Raw genomic sequence first — 18,877 nt, 5'->3', positions numbered from 1 at the left:
CTCACACAGACTGTGTGAGAGTAGGCTGCAGAGCTGCACCTCGGACAGGAGGGAAGCACTTGGACCAGCACTGAGCAGCGGGACAGCGTGAGTTGCCTGTTTTTCTTTCGGAAGAACTACTTCGGGATTGCGGCGCAAGCCTTAAAACCTGTGAGCGCGGAGGACGACTTGTCGGCTCAGCATGACATCTCTGATGAACTCTGCGTGCCTCTTCTTCTTGCCTGTTGCTCTGCTACTAAGTAAGTAGTCTATACTGAGCACATTTAAAGCGATTCTGTTCAAACTTGTATTCCTGAACAATGCGCAATTTACGCGTCAGTATAGGCTTAGCGGGAATGTTTGGAGTAGTTGTGAGTAAGCGGGTAACACAGATGCACATCTGGACTTTGACCGAGTCTTTATTAAGCCTATTCACTGCAGATAGTCTTCTGTTAAAGACTACGCTACGACTACGACCCTGCATGTCTCAGCACTGCAAGTTCGAGGGTCCCGTAGCTTTCCCCGCTAATCTGCAGCATCCCTGCTCCAGGAGCGACCCGATCAGGGAGAGATCATACAGAAAATTGCCTAAAGGTTGTGGATACAGCAGGGTTGTTCCTGCGTGAGAGTGAAATATGTCCTAAAATTATTATTTACTAATATTTCGCCCCCATCTCCCCGCCTTTAATACCTTTGCTCAATGAGATAACTTGTACATGTATAATAGTGCAGCGATGGTAGCTTCATCCATGTTAAATAGGCAGATGATGGGAACCTTTTATGACAAACCGATAGGAGAGGCTCCTCTTGTGATTCCCATCTACCACCTTGCAATTTAACTATGCAATGAAATGTTTAGTAAAGCTAAATGTCTTAAATGATAAGGGATACAACAGCAATTTTGTACTGCACTTCCTTAAAGTTGGGGACTTAAAAAAGACAGATTTAAAAAAAAAAAAAAAAAAAAAAAAACTGGTCAAAATCAGTGCAGCAGTGGTCGAGATATCCTGACTTTTAGTCCCCAGAATGGGTCCAGCTCCAAAAACTCTGGATCATACACTCTCCATAATGCAACTGGATAGCACCTTTCATTACTGTCCTTGTCTGACAAATGCCCACATCTTCCAAACTCCATGCCCACAGTTTGTAACCAATCGTTTCTGTTAAAAAAAAAATCTGTAGGCTGTAAACTTCTCTCCAGAGCCACAGAAGGCGTTACAAAACTGTTTTCTCAGGCTACGTTGTACTACTCCTCATGAGGAGTCAGCTGAACTCGATGCGTACAATTGGTGGAGTGGGTCTTTAATGAGAAATATGGAATTGGTGATCTGAAACCACAACTAATCCCCTTTAAGCTACAGTATCTGTTCAAAGAAAATGCACTATCATCGTTGTTATCATTGATCATCATGCTGCTGCGGATGTCAGAGCAGTGTGAATGAGGGGTGGTAGGATGGGGATCCCATGGGAGTGTGTCATACCGTGGGGGGGGGGGAAGAAAAAGTCCCACCGATGGAGATGAATGATGAATGAATCACATCTGTGTCCCTCCTATTGCTAAGCAGAGTCTCTGGAGACTCCGTTCAGCGCTGCATCTGAACCTGACCGGGAAACACTCCTCTGCCGCTGCTGTCATCTCATTCACTCACTCTGTCCCTCAGTACTGACACACTGGGAAAGTGTAGGCTTGTTATGTATTAATATAGGCTGATATTTACATACAAATATCTTTGTTCCTATAAAACTGTGTGTGTGTTTGTGTGTGTCGATGTGTCCATGAGCAGTGCTCCCTGTGACCTTTGACTCAGACAACCATAGTCACAAATTCTTAAAATGCCTTATCTGAAGATTATACACCTGTCAAAAAAAGAAAAGAAAAAACAAATCCCACAATGCTTCCAATACACTGATACAAACAACTATTATAACATAAATTGGCTAAGATTAATACGTGCCTATAATTAGGACTAGTATTTATAGCTGCCTTTGATCACTATGGATCTTTACAACGCAGTGCTTCTATTCCTGTGTCATATGTAGTGCGCCAGTGAGGAATGTCTTTCCAGTGTATCTTGTTTCAGTCCTGGGGGAGACATTTCACAATATTTATACAACATTGTGCAAATGTTGCAAAAAAAATAACATAAAAAGATCTTTTTGTAAAACGTTTCACAAAGGAAAAAAGGAAGGATTAAAAGCAGTGAGAGTGAGCACAAATGCACAAATACAGGCACATTGATTTTAACATGTTTCAGGTTGGGCACTCTATCTCAGCAGCATCAAGAGGGTTGTTCCTAGGTGTCTATGGAAATAAAGAAAAAGAAGGAAATTACATACTGATTACATAAAAATCATTAAAAAAAAATCTGTAATACCAAAAAAAAAAGGCAAACGCCCACATAAGTTGTTTGTTCAAGCAGCAATAACGACATATATTTACGTTTATAGTGGCGGCGCCCTCTAGCGGCTTTAGTAGTTATAAAGCAGCCCGGTCTCATGGCAGTTCGTGTAAATGTGACGTTATTGTAATCTATTGATACGTGTTCACGGAGACGTTTTTGTCGGTTTTTACGTGGCGGACAACACGAAAATGTGAAGTAATGTATTTAAATTGGGAAGCATATTTTGTGGCCACAGCACGAAAATGGTAGCGAGTATTATAAAAAGCCGAAAATCCGCGTAGGGAGGTTGGGCGGGGTGGTGGAGGGTCAAACAACACAGGACTTTCACCCGGGCGAGCGGGGATCGCGTCCCGCGTGTGGTGCTTTGTTTGCCGTTTTGTCCCACGTGTTACTGTGGCGCGTCTCCTGGCATTTAAGGCGCCCTTTCCCTGTAAGGTTAGTTATATATATATATATATATATACATATGAGCCCCCCCTGAAACCGAAGTTGAGGTAACTCTCGAGATAGAGCCTTACTTTCTTTTTTGATACAGAGCAGTTATCAGCACTTTTACGTTTCTCTGCCATGTTTCATTCATAAAATAGTGATGCCGTGGCGGCAGGAAAGACGAGGATGATAGGGGGTGGGGCTCAGCTTTTCTTGGACATGAGTAGGGAGGGGCGCCAAGGAACAAAGGTTGGGAACCACTGGCTTAGAGCACCTTTAATTGTTCTCCGAAGGAAACACTTCCTAACTTCCCTCTCTCTCTAAGTTTTCCCTCAGTGGGTCGACTGCAGCAATTTTCGAGGTGTTATTTATTTTTTTTTTATGCGGCACAGACATAAAGTGAAAGATTCCTCATTAAAAGGGCTGTACTCAAATACTGAAAGAAAAAAAAAAAAAAGGGCTAGGATTGCCTCCACACGGCTCACAGAGACCATTCCCAAATACGTCGTTTCTTCACAGGCCGCATGCACGCGCGGCAGGCCGCCTATGAAAAGAACAGAGAAGCTTGGATTACAACAAAAACTGAGGGAGTGTGACTTCATTCTTTGCTCAGAATGCCGTTACTCCGCTATATCTTTACATATAGCAAATATGTGTTTGCTGCTGTATTAATGTTCTGAATGTCGAGTACAGCCCCTTTAAAATAGGTTTAAAAGTCTAATGGGAAACTGCCTTTGCTTCCCCTCTACCTTCCTCCTTCCTTTCCTCCCCATCTGACTCACAGGGACCACAGTCTCTACCGCTGAGCTTACACACACACACACGCACACGTACACACACACACACACAGCTGTGTCCGCCACACTGCACACGTTTTCTATTCCTCTTTTTTCCCTTCTTCCTTCTACTTCCTTCATCCCCCTCTTCTTTCCTTCCTTACATCTAGCACACCTCATTTCTTCATTTCTCTTTACTTCTCATGCCTCTGCAGTCATTACTGTAATATCTCTGTCATCCCTCCATTACTCCTGTTCTTTTTTTTTATTTAAAACTTGCTCGTCTCTCTTCTTCTGCTTCTTTCATCATTTCTTCCTACTCTTTTTTTTCACTCTTCTCTGTTCTCTCTTCTTCCTTTTCATCAGAAATTCACAAATATTGATAAATCTGATACCGAGATTCCTTCGTCACATTTCAAATCAAAGAAAAGCCTTTCCAGGATATAAAATATATATATATATATATATAAGGATCTAAGAGACTTCATGGGGTAAGATATACATATCTCATGAACCACACTGTTTGACTAACATGTGATCTCATTAGATCACAAGTGAGGAAACATGGCAATGATTACTTAGCACCAAAGATGTAGCGAAAATAAAAATAAAGACTGGAGACATTTGCCCCTCATCTCATTCACTTCCATTGAAGCGTGTGTATGTGATGGATGAATTGAAGAACGTGTGTCTAGTTTCTGAGCTTGGACTGTCTGTTTACCTATGTTGAAATCTGACCTGCAAACTTGCAATAGGAACAAGCCCTGTAGATAATGTTGATGATGTTTTAACCTGACTGACCATGCAGGTTAAAACACCATCTAAGTGATTGGCACACTGGCATCATCACAATTCATATTAAAACAGCTTTGGAACAGTTCACCATGAAGATGTACAGTACGCTGCTGTATGTCCTGATTTTACAAGACGAGGCAGGTAGCAGCTGCACACGTCGTCTCGTCCTTCAGTCAGTTCAGCCTGATCAATCCTAAAGCTGAGCATGAGTCTACTGAATCGTCAGTGTCTCTGTGTCACAATTTTTGCGTTGGAATTCTGCTCACTGGGGACTGAGAGAATGAAAGAACATTCTTTTAAATATCTTCTTTTCTACATTATCTGTGCATGGAAACTACACAATGCTTTACGTGTAGTTAAAGTGAAAGATTGTTGTTATGGCATATACATTCAACCTGCATTAAGTGCTTTTCTTGGCCACTTGCAGCAGAAAAGACCTTGTTAGTTTTACTCATATTTAGTCATTCACATATCTTTTTTGTTAGTCAAGTTTTAGTCGACTAAAAGTCTCGTCAAGTTTTAGTCAAAACATTTTAGTCTTTTTTAAAATAACAAATTAGTTCTGAAATTAGTTCTGATAACCATTTCAGTCAAATGGTTATAATGACACATTCAGATTTTTTTGTCAATATGTACGTAAAATGCGACCAGATGTCGAGCCTCTTCCTTATTTCACCTGTAAATTCCTGTTAAACGACAAAAACAACCACTGGATGGGAAAAGGGTATTTTACAATGACTTTGAATGCAGCACGAGGCTGGCGGGACGAGTTTCAAGTGAACGCAACATCTGTGTTGTTTTTCCAGACTGATCTCATAAAGTGGCGTACGTATGGCACGCCAATTCGTATGCCATTGTGGCGTGTTATCAAGACGCTTAATCGCTTTTTAGCGTGTTTATCAACGCCGTACGGCCGCCATTGACCTACATTACGTGTGAATTTTCACAGTAGTGATGAGTATGAAAGGACATAGGTCCGCGGAGGGAGGGTGGATGGCTAAAACACAGGCCTTTCACCCAGGAAAGCCGGGATCACGTCCGCGTGCGGTGTTTCTTTTTTTTAAGCCTTCCCCAATGTTTCTTTCCTAAACCCAACCGTTTATTGTTTTTCTAAGCATGTCACGTTGGTCACCGTTGTGTTTTTTTCATTTTTTGTGTTTCTAAAGCCTTTCCAATGTTCTTTTCCTAAACCCAACCTTTGTTTTTGTTTTTTTACACGCGTGTGACGCTGTTCTCGCGATAGTACGGCACGTTCTCGCAATAACACGCCACGTGGCCACGTGTATGTTTACATGCGCTGTATACAGCGTACTCATACGCAAATTGCTTACAGATAACACGCCATTTGGCTTTAGGAAAGTGGCGTGTATGTTTACGCAAAGTCATGATGCCATGTTGTGTTTTTCAGACAACGGCAGAAGAATCCTCTACAGTGAAATACAGGCACACTTTTACACCGTTTAGCTGTCAGCCTTTTAACTGTGTTTACTCCAGCTGCTAGCTAGCAGTAGGCTAACGTTACCTGCTGCCAAGTGTAGTGTTAACTAGCGTGACATGCGGCGATGTTTCTTTTACCTCTAGCGTTCAGTGGCACCGAAATGAGGCACGAAATACGCGTTGTTATTCGGTCCAGTAGATAACGGTCGTTAAGGCACCGGTGCCGTATTAGCACTAGGCTAAAACATTTTAGTCTAGTCTTTTATCGTCAACAATAATGCATGTTAATTTTGTCTTAGTCAGCGTTTTTGGACATTGGTGCGGTCTCGTCATCGTCTGGTCTTAGTTGTGGGAAAAAAACGGCGTTGAAGAACATATTTAGTCTCGTCTCGTCGGACAAAATTAACACTAATCTCCTCAAGGGGGATTGTTGTGTATGTAAGCAAAGGGCGACAGTTTGCGTGTGTACACATTTGTAGAATAAAGAAAGGATTGGATTAGTATAAGACAATACAAACAAGCTTTGTGTGTGTGTGTGTGTGTCATGGTTCCTCTTATAAAAACCTAGAAATGAAGTATCAGCAGAGCATGACTCTACTCCCTATTCACAAAGTACACTGAGCATGAATATTCACATACACGCACCCACACAACACACACACACACACACACACACACACACACACACACACACACACACACACACACACACATTTATATATACAGTTTAAAGAAGCTGAATGGCATGCGCCCACACATATACTGTATGAAGGATGAAGGAATGAAGGAGTCACTGTCCTCTATTGTAATCAGTCAAATTGAATTCATCTCTTGGTCTCACTGTGTGTGTGTGTGTGTGTGTGTGTGTGTGTGTGTGTGTGTGTGTGTGTGTGTGTGTGTGTGTGTGTGTGTGTGTGTGTGTGTGTGTGTGTGTGTGTGTGTGTGTGTGTCTGTGTGTGTCGGCATATAGCTCCTAAAACCAAAGTTTTAATCTGATGTGTTTAATATGTATATACAGTATGTGTGTGCACACACACACTCTCTCACTCTTCACCCCGCTGTGTGTACAGAGAGCATATAGAAGCATTATTGGCAAGGAGGAGAGGACTGGGTATCCAAGGTCAGTGGAGCTCATGTCTTTTAGTCAACCTTCACACAAACAGACACACATTCACACAACAACACAAGTGAGTGAAAGTTGCTTCCAGTCTGAAAGCAGCAAGGGAAATAGAGAAAAGTGAGAAAAAAATTGCAATGTAGTTTACGGGAACATAATCCAAGAGAGAAGTAAGAGAATGTTATGGAGGTGAGCGGGAGAGGCCAAGTGCAGAGAGAGGGTGGAGAGAATAAGATCGAAAGAAGGAGGAGGTGAGAGGAATAGAGACGCAGAGAGAGATCAGGGCCTGTATTTATCAGGGCTGTCAGAAAAAGGCGGACACCATGGATCACTGACCCCAGCCTCCGGACAATTCAATTTCCAGTAATAAAATCTGAAGCTAAAAAAGAGATCCTGCTAAAGGCTCTTCAACTCTGGAAACTTTGAATAAAACCCACCAGAGAGGAACGGAAAAACAGAAATGGAAAAGAAGAGACAGTACACAGAAAATCTGTAGTCTGGCTCAGTGAAGGACGAGTGAGGTGGGCATCTGTTTCCCAGACAGCTTCAAGGGAAGACCTCTTTAAGTACATTAGCAGTGTAAACAGAGACAAGGGGGCATGTAGCAACTGACGATGGCGTCATTAGTCAAAATGTAATCAGGCTTCCCTCTAAATGGGCCGAAAATGTGATAATGCCTGTTAGTCTAATGAATGGCCAGCTGATGTAGCATCTTTAGATTGATAATGTTTTCATCTTATCCCTGATGGGCAGAGCATTACCCGACAACCCTACAGTCAGCTGCTGATGCCCTGCACGAGGGCAGGAGCAGACTGGTGACCACTGCAGTGCACTAATGCACTTATATGTATGCTGGTGTTGTTGCTGCAATAATGGATTTTTTTGTCCACTTTGGAGCAACGGAACCAGCTATTGCCTATTTAAACATCCAGCAGACACAGAGCATTTATTAGCATTCATTTGGAGTCCTGTTTATGGCCACCTGACATACGCAAGTTCAATCTTTACGCTCCTTCTTGATCAGTTTTAGTCTCTATCAGTGTTGTAGTCAAGTCAAGTCTCGAGTCCCCAGTGTTCGAGTCCAAGTCCTGGTCACCAAAGAAGAGTGGAGTCTGAGTTGCGAGTCCAGAGAATAGCAATTCGAGTCGGACTCGCGTCTGAGTCCAGGACTAGAGTACTCCATCACTGCCTATTGCACATAAAAGAAGTCAGAGACTTCATCCAACTTCCGAGTCCTATTTCATAAATGCTCATGTTTGATTTCATTAAACCTCGAGGTCCAAGTCCAAGTCGTCAGTGCGCGAGTCCAAGTCTAGTCAAAGCGACTCAAGTACTCCATCACTGGTCTCTGTTAACTCCTGAGCGAAATATCTTTGTGTCTTTAGTTGCTAAATGCTCCATTGTGTTCACCGGCTAGTTGCTAACTTTGTTTCCGCTGCCTGCTGCTGAAAAAGAAGTCGATGAGAGCGGCAAGTAAGCCAAAACAGTTGCAAACAATGTGAAGTCATGACATGTAGAGCTGAGTGGAACTGAAGAGTCTCTCTCTCTTTGGGGAGAAGCAAACCGGCTGTTTCCCCAAGCTTTCCGTCTTCATGCTAAGCAATGCTAACCGCCCCCCCCCCCCACCCCCCGGCTCTCATTTACAAAGAAATGAGCTTGATATCAATCTTCTCATCTCATTCTCAAAAAGTAAGCAAATAACCATAGTTCCTCAAAACGTAGAACGATTCTGTTACAGCAAGATGATTCATATTACTGATTGGTATTCAGCAACTCTGCTTTTGCACCTTCCAGTTTAGTTAATTTGAAGTAGGCCCACTGTTTTTGTGTTTTTGTTTGTGTGCATCCTGCGACGGATGAGAGAGGAAGTTGTTTGAAAAGATGTGCTCAACCTGCGAGGATGTGAAGTGACATGAGCATTAAAAAAAGATGTGCATGCCTCGGCGGAGGAGCATTTGCATGCCTGCACCTGCCCCTGTGTTTATACCTATGTGTGTTTGGTTGTGTGTGCTTGCATGCATGAACGCCCGTGTGTGTGGGATGGAGGGGAAGATGGAAGTGGACAAAGCCCAGGTTTGTGGCTGCGGGGCCGAGGTCTTTGAGGCTTAGAGATGAAGAAAAAACCTCAATCGACCGCAGACTCCTTCAGAAACCAGACAGAGGAGATAAACCAGACGCAGTCAAAGGAAAGAGAAAAACAAGCCAACGGTGAAATCAAACCAAAGCCATCAAAGAAGTGAAGGTTAAGGAAGGCACATTTGTCTACCTGCCTGAGTTGTTCACAACCGAGCCAACCTTCACAGACATTTAGACACATATAGTTGTTTTGGATGACAGGACCTTAACAACTCATGACCTTTCCATAATAAACGTTTAAGAACTAGTGAGGCTTTGGAGCGCATTTCTTTTCATTTCTGTTTTGTTTACAAAGTGCTTTAGAAATACATACCAGTAAGAGAAGTCTGGGCCCTCATTTTTACATAATCTTTTTTTCAGTGCCTTCATCCTGACCTTTTGAACATCCTCAGTTCTCTAAAACAGAGATCTTCAACAGGTGGTCCTGGGCCCTTAGGGGGGTCCTCAGAGTTACTGGAAAGGGGGCCGCCAAATTATGGTATAATAATTTATATAATGTTTTGTCAAATATGAAAATGTCTTAACAGAAATCCAACATATTATTAGAAAATATAAATAGGCCTATTTGTAGAAAAAAACCCAGTGAATATAGGCGTACTGGCCTATAGGTAAGGTAATCACTAAGGTAGACACCCACAAACGCCACATGTATGTTTAAACATTAAAACGTGATTTTACAAAATCATGCCAACAATTATTGTAGTGCACGTTATTGTAGGCCCAGTATAAAGGTCCCATGACATGGTGCTCTTTGGATGCTTTTATATAGACCTTAGTGGTCCCCTAATACTGTATCTGAAGTCTCTTTCCCGAAATTCAGCCTTGGTGCAGAATTACAGCCACTAGAGCCAGTCCTACAATGAGCTTTCCTTAGGATGGATGGCATTTCTATGTCTGTAGCTATTGAGGAGGAGAGAGGGGGGGGGGTGTGTGTGGCCTTGACCAACTGCCACTTTGCTCGTTTGAAAGCCATGATGTCTCTCTCTCATGGGTGGGCCAAATTCTCTGGGTGGGCAAAGCAGAGAAAGGGGAGATAACCTTTCTCCTTATGACCTCATAAGGAGAAGATTCCAGATCGACCCATCTGAGCTTTCATTTTCTCAAAGGCGGAGCAGGATACCCAGGGCTTGGTTTACACCTATCGCCATTTCTAGCCACTGGGGGACCGCAGGCTGGGGGAACTCATATTAATGTTAAAAAACCTCATAAAGTGAAATTTTCATTCCATGGGATCTTTAATATGCAAGGTAATTGTATACAATATATGTAATAGGGGTCCCTGCTCCATCTCTCTCAGTTAAGGGGTCCTTGGCTTGAAATACGTTGAAGACCCCTACTCTTCTTTCCATTATTTTCACTCACTGTAGTCATTGTAGTTGCAGTAGTAAAATAGTAGAAATTAGTTGTTTGCTGTAGTAGTCCTTGCTGGGATGTGACACGTTTTCTTGAGCAGTCCTGTTTAACAGCACTCCCATTAGCACCTTGTGAATGTACTATTACCTTCTGAGCAGGGCAGAAATTGAGCACCAGTAACCCCTAAGCATGCAGAGATTAATAGGAATAAAAGCAGATCCTGTAAGTGCCTGTCTCACCAGTGAGTGGCCAACGCATTCTCATGAACGGTTTCGTATGATAACGAAGAACTTTTCCACAACATGATATCCTACGAAACTATGACAACTGGTCACATGACCAGGCACGGTAATTTATGGCCCGCTTGAAAGAGGTGGGCCAGGGCACAGTTTGGTTGGTCCCGGGCACGGTACGCGTCAGTGTGATCGCTAAACGTGCCCGGGTCTGGTTCTTATCTTGCAGATGAACGGTAATTGTAGTCGGCGAGTCCCGCAAATGTAATGATGTAAGTGCGCTCTGGTCCTGAATAAGATATGCAGTGTGAGTGCAGGCCAGTGTGGCGTGGGGAGGGGGGACAATCGAGCTTGGGCACGGTTCAAGGCAACTACTCCTTGTGAAACAGTAGTGTAGCCAGAAATATTAATTAAGGTGGGCTCAGAGTCAGATATAATGTGTGCAAGAACCAAAGTGATCTGTACATCAACCACAACAGTTTTTAACTCTTTATTTTAAGCTCTCATAAAAAAAAAAAAAAAAATATTCTGATTATACTGATGAGATCAGTCACAAAAAGTGAAAGTAACAGAGTTGACACACTGGTACATGCCTTGACACTGGTACATGACAATTTGCTACAGTCTGCAATGGTTCTTCCATATTTCACTTTACCTTCATTTCTGCAGGTTACATTGTATCTATAGCAGCCAGGCTGTTTACAGTTGCTTAGCAACATGTGATAGTTTCAAGGAATAAGGTGGTGTAGCGAGCTGCAATATTATTTCTTCATTCAATGCTGCAATGATTCCCCCAATAACATTAGAGCACAATTGTTGCATGAAAGCAATGTCAAACCTGGCGTTGTGGTGACTGCAATGGTCTACTCCCTGAACATCTCAGCTCCTTATCAAATGAAAGAATAGATAAACTGTTCAGTCGGCCCGTGAGCATAGTTGCCCTGTTGCTTGTTTTGATCCTGTGAACAGTGGAGTTGTTATCAGAGGAATAATGAGTGCCTGAAGTAAACAGTTCATGTTTGGAAAAATGTCTTTGGAACAGGAGTCGAGAACCTTGACTAGTGAGGGATAAGAATGAGTTTAGCTTTTTTTTTTGGTAATTTCTAACGTATATATATATACATTTTCACCTGGTCTCTGTTTTAGCTACAGAGTGAGAGCTTTTTTCTTCTTCTGTACTATCTTTGATTGCACTCGCACATGCGCAGTAGCTCAGATGTAGATCATGTCAGCTAGCTAGCTCCATAGACAGTAAAAGAAAGGCTGTTTCTCCAACTTCGGTCAGTTACAAGGCAGGATTAGCTGGGAGACTTCTTCTAAACGAGGGTGCACATGTAAGTAGTTCTTTTGTAGATTATAGTGAATTTGTGTGTGTTGTAGCAGTGCTTTGCTATTGAGAACGAGGCAGAATGCTAACGCTAGCATGCTAACGGTTGCGGTTAGCCAGCTCGTTTCGGCTTGTGACGTAGAAAGCCGTGCAGATTTTGAACAGCTCACCCGGAGACTGAAGGCAGGACACATTCAGAAACCGTATCTCACTCAAAACAGCATGGATGGATTTTTTTCAAAGTTTGCATGTATGTGGAAACACCAGAGACACAAAATAACACCCCAAATCCCAGAAAAAGTGATTTTTTTCATAATATGGGCACTTTAAAAAAGAGCATGTCTACTTGGCAAGGAGTTGAATGACAACAAATTAACGTTTTTAGATTTTTTTAGGCGCGTTGAGTGGGTACAATAAAAGCAACCCTACATATTCACCATTTAAAGGCAACAGCAAATGTACAATTTGCATAGCCAATAACTTATATGTTACAGCTCTGACACGGTGTAAAGGGAGTGAACATGAAAATCTTAAGGATCATAACTTAAGCCCCTGTGTGCAGGATGGGGATATGACAAACCTATGCCACCACAATAACTGTAATCATATAAAAACGATCCAATAACAGTCACATTTCGTTAGAGTACAATAGATGCTCTTTGAAACAAGTCTGAAGATCCCACATAGGATTCCAAAGAAATCTGCTGACCAGCCAAAACATCTAACAGACTGGCAATACAAGAATCATATACACATGGCTGTAAATAACACACATATGCAAATGTGTTGATAAAGTGGCACAGCCACAGGTTCACTCGTAATCACTCAGTGCTCTGAAATGTAAATGTGGAAGAAAATTAACACATTTATCAACACATCCCCAGGTTATCACACAACAGGATCAACAGACCTAATTATTTACTGTGGGTTAAGTAACATCATTTAAAAGGTTCTACTTTGATTCTTGTGCAATAACTTATACACACATATACATTTTTTTTTTAATGAACGCATAACAACACACAACACATTCAGCCCCTGGGACAGGAAGTGGAAGATTAGATTTCCATATTGCGTACATTAGAAGTGTTTTTCTTTTCCAGAGGATGGCAGCTTCCTGTTTATGCGTTGGTTGGTTGTGTGTGTGTGTGTGTGTGTGAGTGTATGTGGCCTAAAGGCAATAGAGGTGCAGGTTCAGACCCAAGGAGTCAGCTACAAAGGGAACATCTTATACACAAGACAGCAAAAGTAAAACTTTTATGTTTTTAGCTTACTATAACAAGATAGGTATAATTTTCAGAATCGTAAATCCTCACTAAAACACACTGTTTAAACAGATCATTCTTACCCTGAGCTGCTGTCCTTTGAGAGATGGTTTGTGGTGGACTACATGAATAAAAGTGACTTTACTTTAATTGATGTGGAAACATGAAGACTCAGGTATGGAGCAGAAGAATCACTGCAGGGATTCTGCTGGGAACAGTGGAGCTCGTTTCAGTCAGCAGGGGTATGTTACTCTTGTGTTTGTTGCCATGTATACCAAAGATTTTAAATTGCGCACTGTTGTTTGCCTTCCACCATTATTTTTGTGTTGATGCTGCCTTTTTAGCCAGGTCTTGTTTGAAAAGATTATGTAGTACTGGATTAAAATTTAGTGCTTCCAATATTTTGTTCCCCGTGTGAAAAAAATGGTGGTGGATGGAATATTAGAAACAGCTTTAAGCATAATGCATTCCAATTCCACAAAAAAATATACTTTTTTTATTTGGTCATTAAGTGAATAACTTATTTGGATTTATTAAAGTGTAAAGGGTATAGGAATGTTTCTTTATTTTTTATACATATTATACCAATTATGTTCTATCAAGTCATGAAGAAATTGTTAAATAGTGACTTTGTTCGAGAGATTTATTTATAGATTTTTAATAATAATAATGAAAAAACACGCATAAATAATAAAAATATATGATGAATGCTAAATCGCTTCAGTTTCAGTGTAAAGCATCACCATTCCAACTCATTTGAAATGATGTCAAAGTGAAGTCCTCTTTGCACAACTCATCTGTTAAAGCATGAACTATTAAATGTGTTTAAAGTCCTATTTGTGAGCTCCTGGGAGATGCTGTAGATTTACACACTGAGAGCTGACAGTTTGTGTGTTCCTGCAGCTCCATGGATCTTTACACACATAGACAGAAGGTGTGTGTTTGCTTGTCTGTGCGTGCGTGTGTGCCCCCACCCTCTCCTGTGTGTTGTGTGTCTGGGGAGTGAGGTGCTAACAGTGATAAGTTACAGCAGCAGCTTCAGGTGCTGAAGTCAATAAAAGCTCATTAACTCAACAAGGGGGTCAGTGGCTCCGTCCACAACAATATACCTTCCACTTTGTCTTCTTCACAGGGGAGCCCACTGTGTGTGGGAGTGGCTGCGTTTTTCTCTGCGTATGCATGCATGCGGTTCATTTCCTCTGACTTTAGACAGAGAGGGAGGGAGGAAGTGGAGGGTCGAGAGTGAGAAGAAACAAATAAAAGAGAACAACAATAACATCATCAATAATAACAGTGATTAAGACATTTGACAGTTTTTATAATTTCAACCTCAGCTGCTTATAATAAGTCCACAATAAACTGTGTAGCAAAAATACAAACACCCAGACCCTGAAAGGAATACTTCAAGTTATACCTCCAAAATTATTATTGTATCAATTACTCCTCCTGCATTACCTTGAATTCATAAAGATAACAATTTTTGTTTGTGTTTTAATCACATTTCCTAACATTGTGAACAAAGAATCCAAAGACTGAAATTGAATTACCGGGGGGCCGTGTTTAACAACTATATCAAAACATCCATTTACAAACTCTAAAGGCGCTGACACACCAAGCCGATAATCGGCCGATGGACAGTCTGGCGAGGTCAGTGACTCGAGTCTGTTCCGGGCTGTCGTCCATCAAATTTGACATGTAGAATTGGCGGGGCGGGCACTGCCGGCAGTGGGACTCAAATGACCCATCTGATTGGTAGAGTGCTAACCCGGAAATGGGGAGCGGAATGAGCGTGACTAGAGTATCTCAAAATCTGGCGAAAATCTTTTAAACTGACCTTTGTCGATCTGAAATGAAGACAGATTCAGCAACTGCATGGCCTACTTCTCGCTTAAAATGTTTTCAGAAACACGTTTCGGTGAACTATTTTAGTACAATATGAGATCGTATTCTGAACAAGCCGCCATGACAGTCTGTCTTACAATTTCTGGAGAAAGCAGACCCACGTGACGCGTTCGTCCAATCAGCTGCCAGTTTTCATTTTTGGGCGACAGTACAGATTAGTGCCGTCCGCTGTTATGGAGACGTATTATGTCTCGTCGCTTTGGTGTGTTATGAGGCACTTTTTTGACCAACTCGGGGACACTGATCAGTCCAACTGCCTTTTCGGCCGTCTGGTCAGTGTGTCTGCAGCTTAACACAGTACATAGTGAGTAGCGCCAGTACATAGCATGTAGCGCAGCGGCATGAGAATGTTAATGCATAAGTGTTTAAAGTAGTAAGGTTTTAGCTCCCATGCGGGTAACACTTTATAATATCTGCACACTATGAAACATTAAATACTTAATTTATCATTTATAAGGCATTGTTCCTACATAAATACACATTAGTATGTGATTTGTAAACAGTTATAAATGTTTTATTCTTGACTAATAATCTCATCTGTAATGTGTTTAATAATGATTGCATTTTCATACGTTATGAATGACGGATTCATCATTCCTAAATTAAGTATTATATCAATTAATAACATGTAACTATTTTGGAGTTATCAATGGTTCATGAGATCATTTAGAAAGTGTAAGTAAATTAACAAACTATTAAGATGTACATTTATGCATGCATGTACGTATTTATAATAGGGCTGGCAAAATGAACGTGATAATAAGTTAATGCAAATTCCTTTTAACGCCACAAATTCTTTGGACGTGCGATTAACGCACGCACGTTCTGTGATTTGGGAAATCAACCAACCTCAATTTTGTCCAATCACTGCAACCTCATTGCAAATTTGACCAATAACGGGAGCTTCCCGCGACTTCCACCAATCACAGCAGTCCGCCGTGCCAGACTTTTCGCGTCGGTATCTGACGCTGTGAACTACTGTTTCTGTTTCCTTGTTTGTACATAGAGCGAAAGAACGTTTTGACATTAAAGTAGCTACAAAAAACTTTTAAATGTTTCTGAAACTGTTAAATTGTCCATGTGATGATCATAAATGACCTGTAACTGTAAGTGAAAAAAAACCCTATAATTTATATAGTTTTTATTATTCCTTTGCCGAGGTCCGACAAAATTATTTACAGCAGGCACTACAGGCTCTACAGTCACACATTCTGAAGGGTCACAGATTACCATTTTTAATCTGACATAGTCACATATAAATAAATTACCTCATCGTGATACATCCTGCTGTCTCTTTCTCTTTCACTTGCTTCCAACATGGACGTATGTCTTCCATAGCTTCCAAAATGCACGCTGGGATGTGCTAGAAAAGATCTTTACGACAACAGGTATGGTAAAAACACTACCGCTTTTGTCTAATGGGCTTGCTAGAATCAATTTAGAAATATGCTGTTACGATTTGTCAATATAGAGGTGAAGGTACCACTTGAGAATCTTTGGAGTTATTCAGGGCACTTTCCCTTTGGGAGGGAACTCAGTCCAAGCTTAGAAAATCCTGGAAGCACTACATATCCTGGAGATCTGGCCTGGTAAAGCCTGGGTATCCACTAACAAGACCTGTAGGATGCAGAAGTGGAGTAAATCACCTGGGCGACTTTTCCAAGCCTGCTTCCACTGCACTCACCTGGAAAACAGTATGCTGAGCAATCTCACAGGACATGCCTCTTGTGATGCGTTGGTTTAATCCGCTGTTTTGGCTTCGTATCTGAAGTGATCAGGTTAATACCCAATCCTTATTCAAAATCCACAAAAGAATTAACGTCTCCCAGATTATGGAAACTAGAATATTTTCTTTCACGCAAAAAGTAGAGCAATGGGTAACATATAGGTATTGCAGCTCTCACAATTCATAGCAGCCATAGTGTATTTGTTTGGTTTCTCAGTGGTGTTGTATGTTACCAGTGTGTTTTGAGCTATGGTTTAAGGCGGTGTGAGAATCCCGTACAGTAAACAGGAAACATCACTGCCTTTATCGCTGTGTAATGTAACTCCTCATCATCAGTTGACACAAACTATTGCTGTGATCTATATTCTGTTAGAACCAGCATCCGTTTCCCTTAAAAATGTTAACTTGTTGAAAATCAATACTCTAAGGAAAAGGTCAGGTGTATGGTAGCTGTAATGACTATGAGTAGGATTAGTAAGGTCACAGGCCGAAGCCTGGATATGTAAGTTGAATTTTTAACTAATCAATTATAAGTCAGTTCCTTTAAAAACATTTTTGAATAGAGCTACTAACACATCAGCTGGGCCATAGATCCGCAAACCCACGCTGCGGTGGCCAATGATGTAACCGGATATCAGACTTGTCAGTGTGTTTTGAGCTATGGTTTGAGGCAGGTGTGATTCCCTTACAGTAAACAGGAAACATTCCTGCCTTTACCACTGCCACAATAAAGTTTTAAAACACTGACGGTAAAAAAAAAAAAAAAGCACTGAACTGCCCAGGAGTTTGTGTAATAGTTAAATGTTTCACAACAAAGCACTCGCTGTCTCTCACCTCTCTTTCTCTCTCTCCTGTGAAATAAAGCTGCCTTCAAGTGTGGTCAGAAACATCGATATCTAAACGATCTGACGGAAAACTGTAATTGTGAAATTTAAAGTCATTTTGTGCTACATTCCCACCACCACACAACCCTGCAGCAAACAGCCAGATTGCTTTTTTTTGGTCTGAATGCAGCTTAAAGAATGGCTTGTTTATTGCCAAGGCCCTGTGATTTTATTTAAAATGTAATAATGATAATGTTATGGAACGGCACTGGAGGTTGGACCCAAAAGCACATGTGACACACAGGAAATACGTTTAAATGATTTAATAAAGAGATATATATATGGGAATGACTCCAACTGCGCCTGTTTTAGGAGCAGACTCTCAGCTTTGATGTAGTCAGCTGCTTCACTGGGTGAGTCACAGTTCGGATTGGCCGCCCCGTGAAGGGACCGTGCCGTTGTCCGCATGAGGTCCTTCCATGTGGAGAACTGGCTGACATCAGGGAGTTGAGGACAGTTGTTGATAGTCACATGTCCGCAGAAGGAGGATTTCTTCAACTCGCTCTCATCTATCGCTGGATGGGATTTTGGGTTAGTAGGCCAGTGATCCTCTGCATGTCTTAGGAAATAAGGGCCTTGATGCCAACGATGTAGTTGGCACAACTTTTTCAAGGTCTTTCCCCTCGTGATGTCATCAGCAGGGTTGTTTGCACTATCCACGTACCTCCAGTTATTCACCTCTGTAAGACTCTGGATCTCTGCCATACGTGTACCCACTAAGACCTTGTAGTGACAAGAGTCTGACTTGATCCAGTGTAGAACCGTAGTGGAGTCAGACCAGAGTGTGATCTTCCTGATGGGTAAGGTGTGCTCGGTGTGGAGGACTCTGGCTATTTGAGCACCGGTAAGCGCAGCACTCAGTTCTAGCCATGGTATGGACAGCTGCTTCTTTGGCACCACACGGGACCTGGCCAGGACAAAGGAGAGATGAACTTCCTTCTGAGCATCTTCTGTCCGTAAATAGGCAACAGACCCGTAAGCCCTCTCAGAAGCGTCGCAGAAGATGTGCAGATCTCTGCTGGATGTCGGTGAGTCTGTAGACGCTGGTGCATAACATCTGGGGATTTCCATCTAGATTAGGTCTGGAATCTCCCGTTCCCAGGCAAGCCATCTGTC

The 18,877-nt window shown here is 41.8% G+C and overlaps 1 protein-coding gene across 1 annotated transcript in view; it reads left to right on the top strand.

Annotated features, from left to right (window-relative positions):
* The first annotated feature begins 24 nt into the window (after nucleotides 1-24).
* Nucleotides 25-18,877, top strand: part of nrn1la (neuritin 1-like a) — a 104,518-nt gene continuing 85,665 nt past the window's right edge. Inside the window, exon 1 of the mRNA XM_028586371.1 lies at nucleotides 25-239. Within this exon, the coding sequence (XP_028442172.1) occupies nucleotides 182-239 (58 nt within the window). The 5' untranslated portion in view covers nucleotides 25-181. The remainder of the gene's footprint in view (nucleotides 240-18,877) is intronic.

The sequence above is a fragment of the Perca flavescens genome, chromosome 8, assembly GCF_004354835.1.
Source record: "Perca flavescens isolate YP-PL-M2 chromosome 8, PFLA_1.0, whole genome shotgun sequence".
Lineage (NCBI taxonomy): Eukaryota > Metazoa > Chordata > Actinopteri > Perciformes > Percidae > Perca > Perca flavescens.
This window is presented reverse-complemented; position numbering and strand designations above follow the sequence as displayed.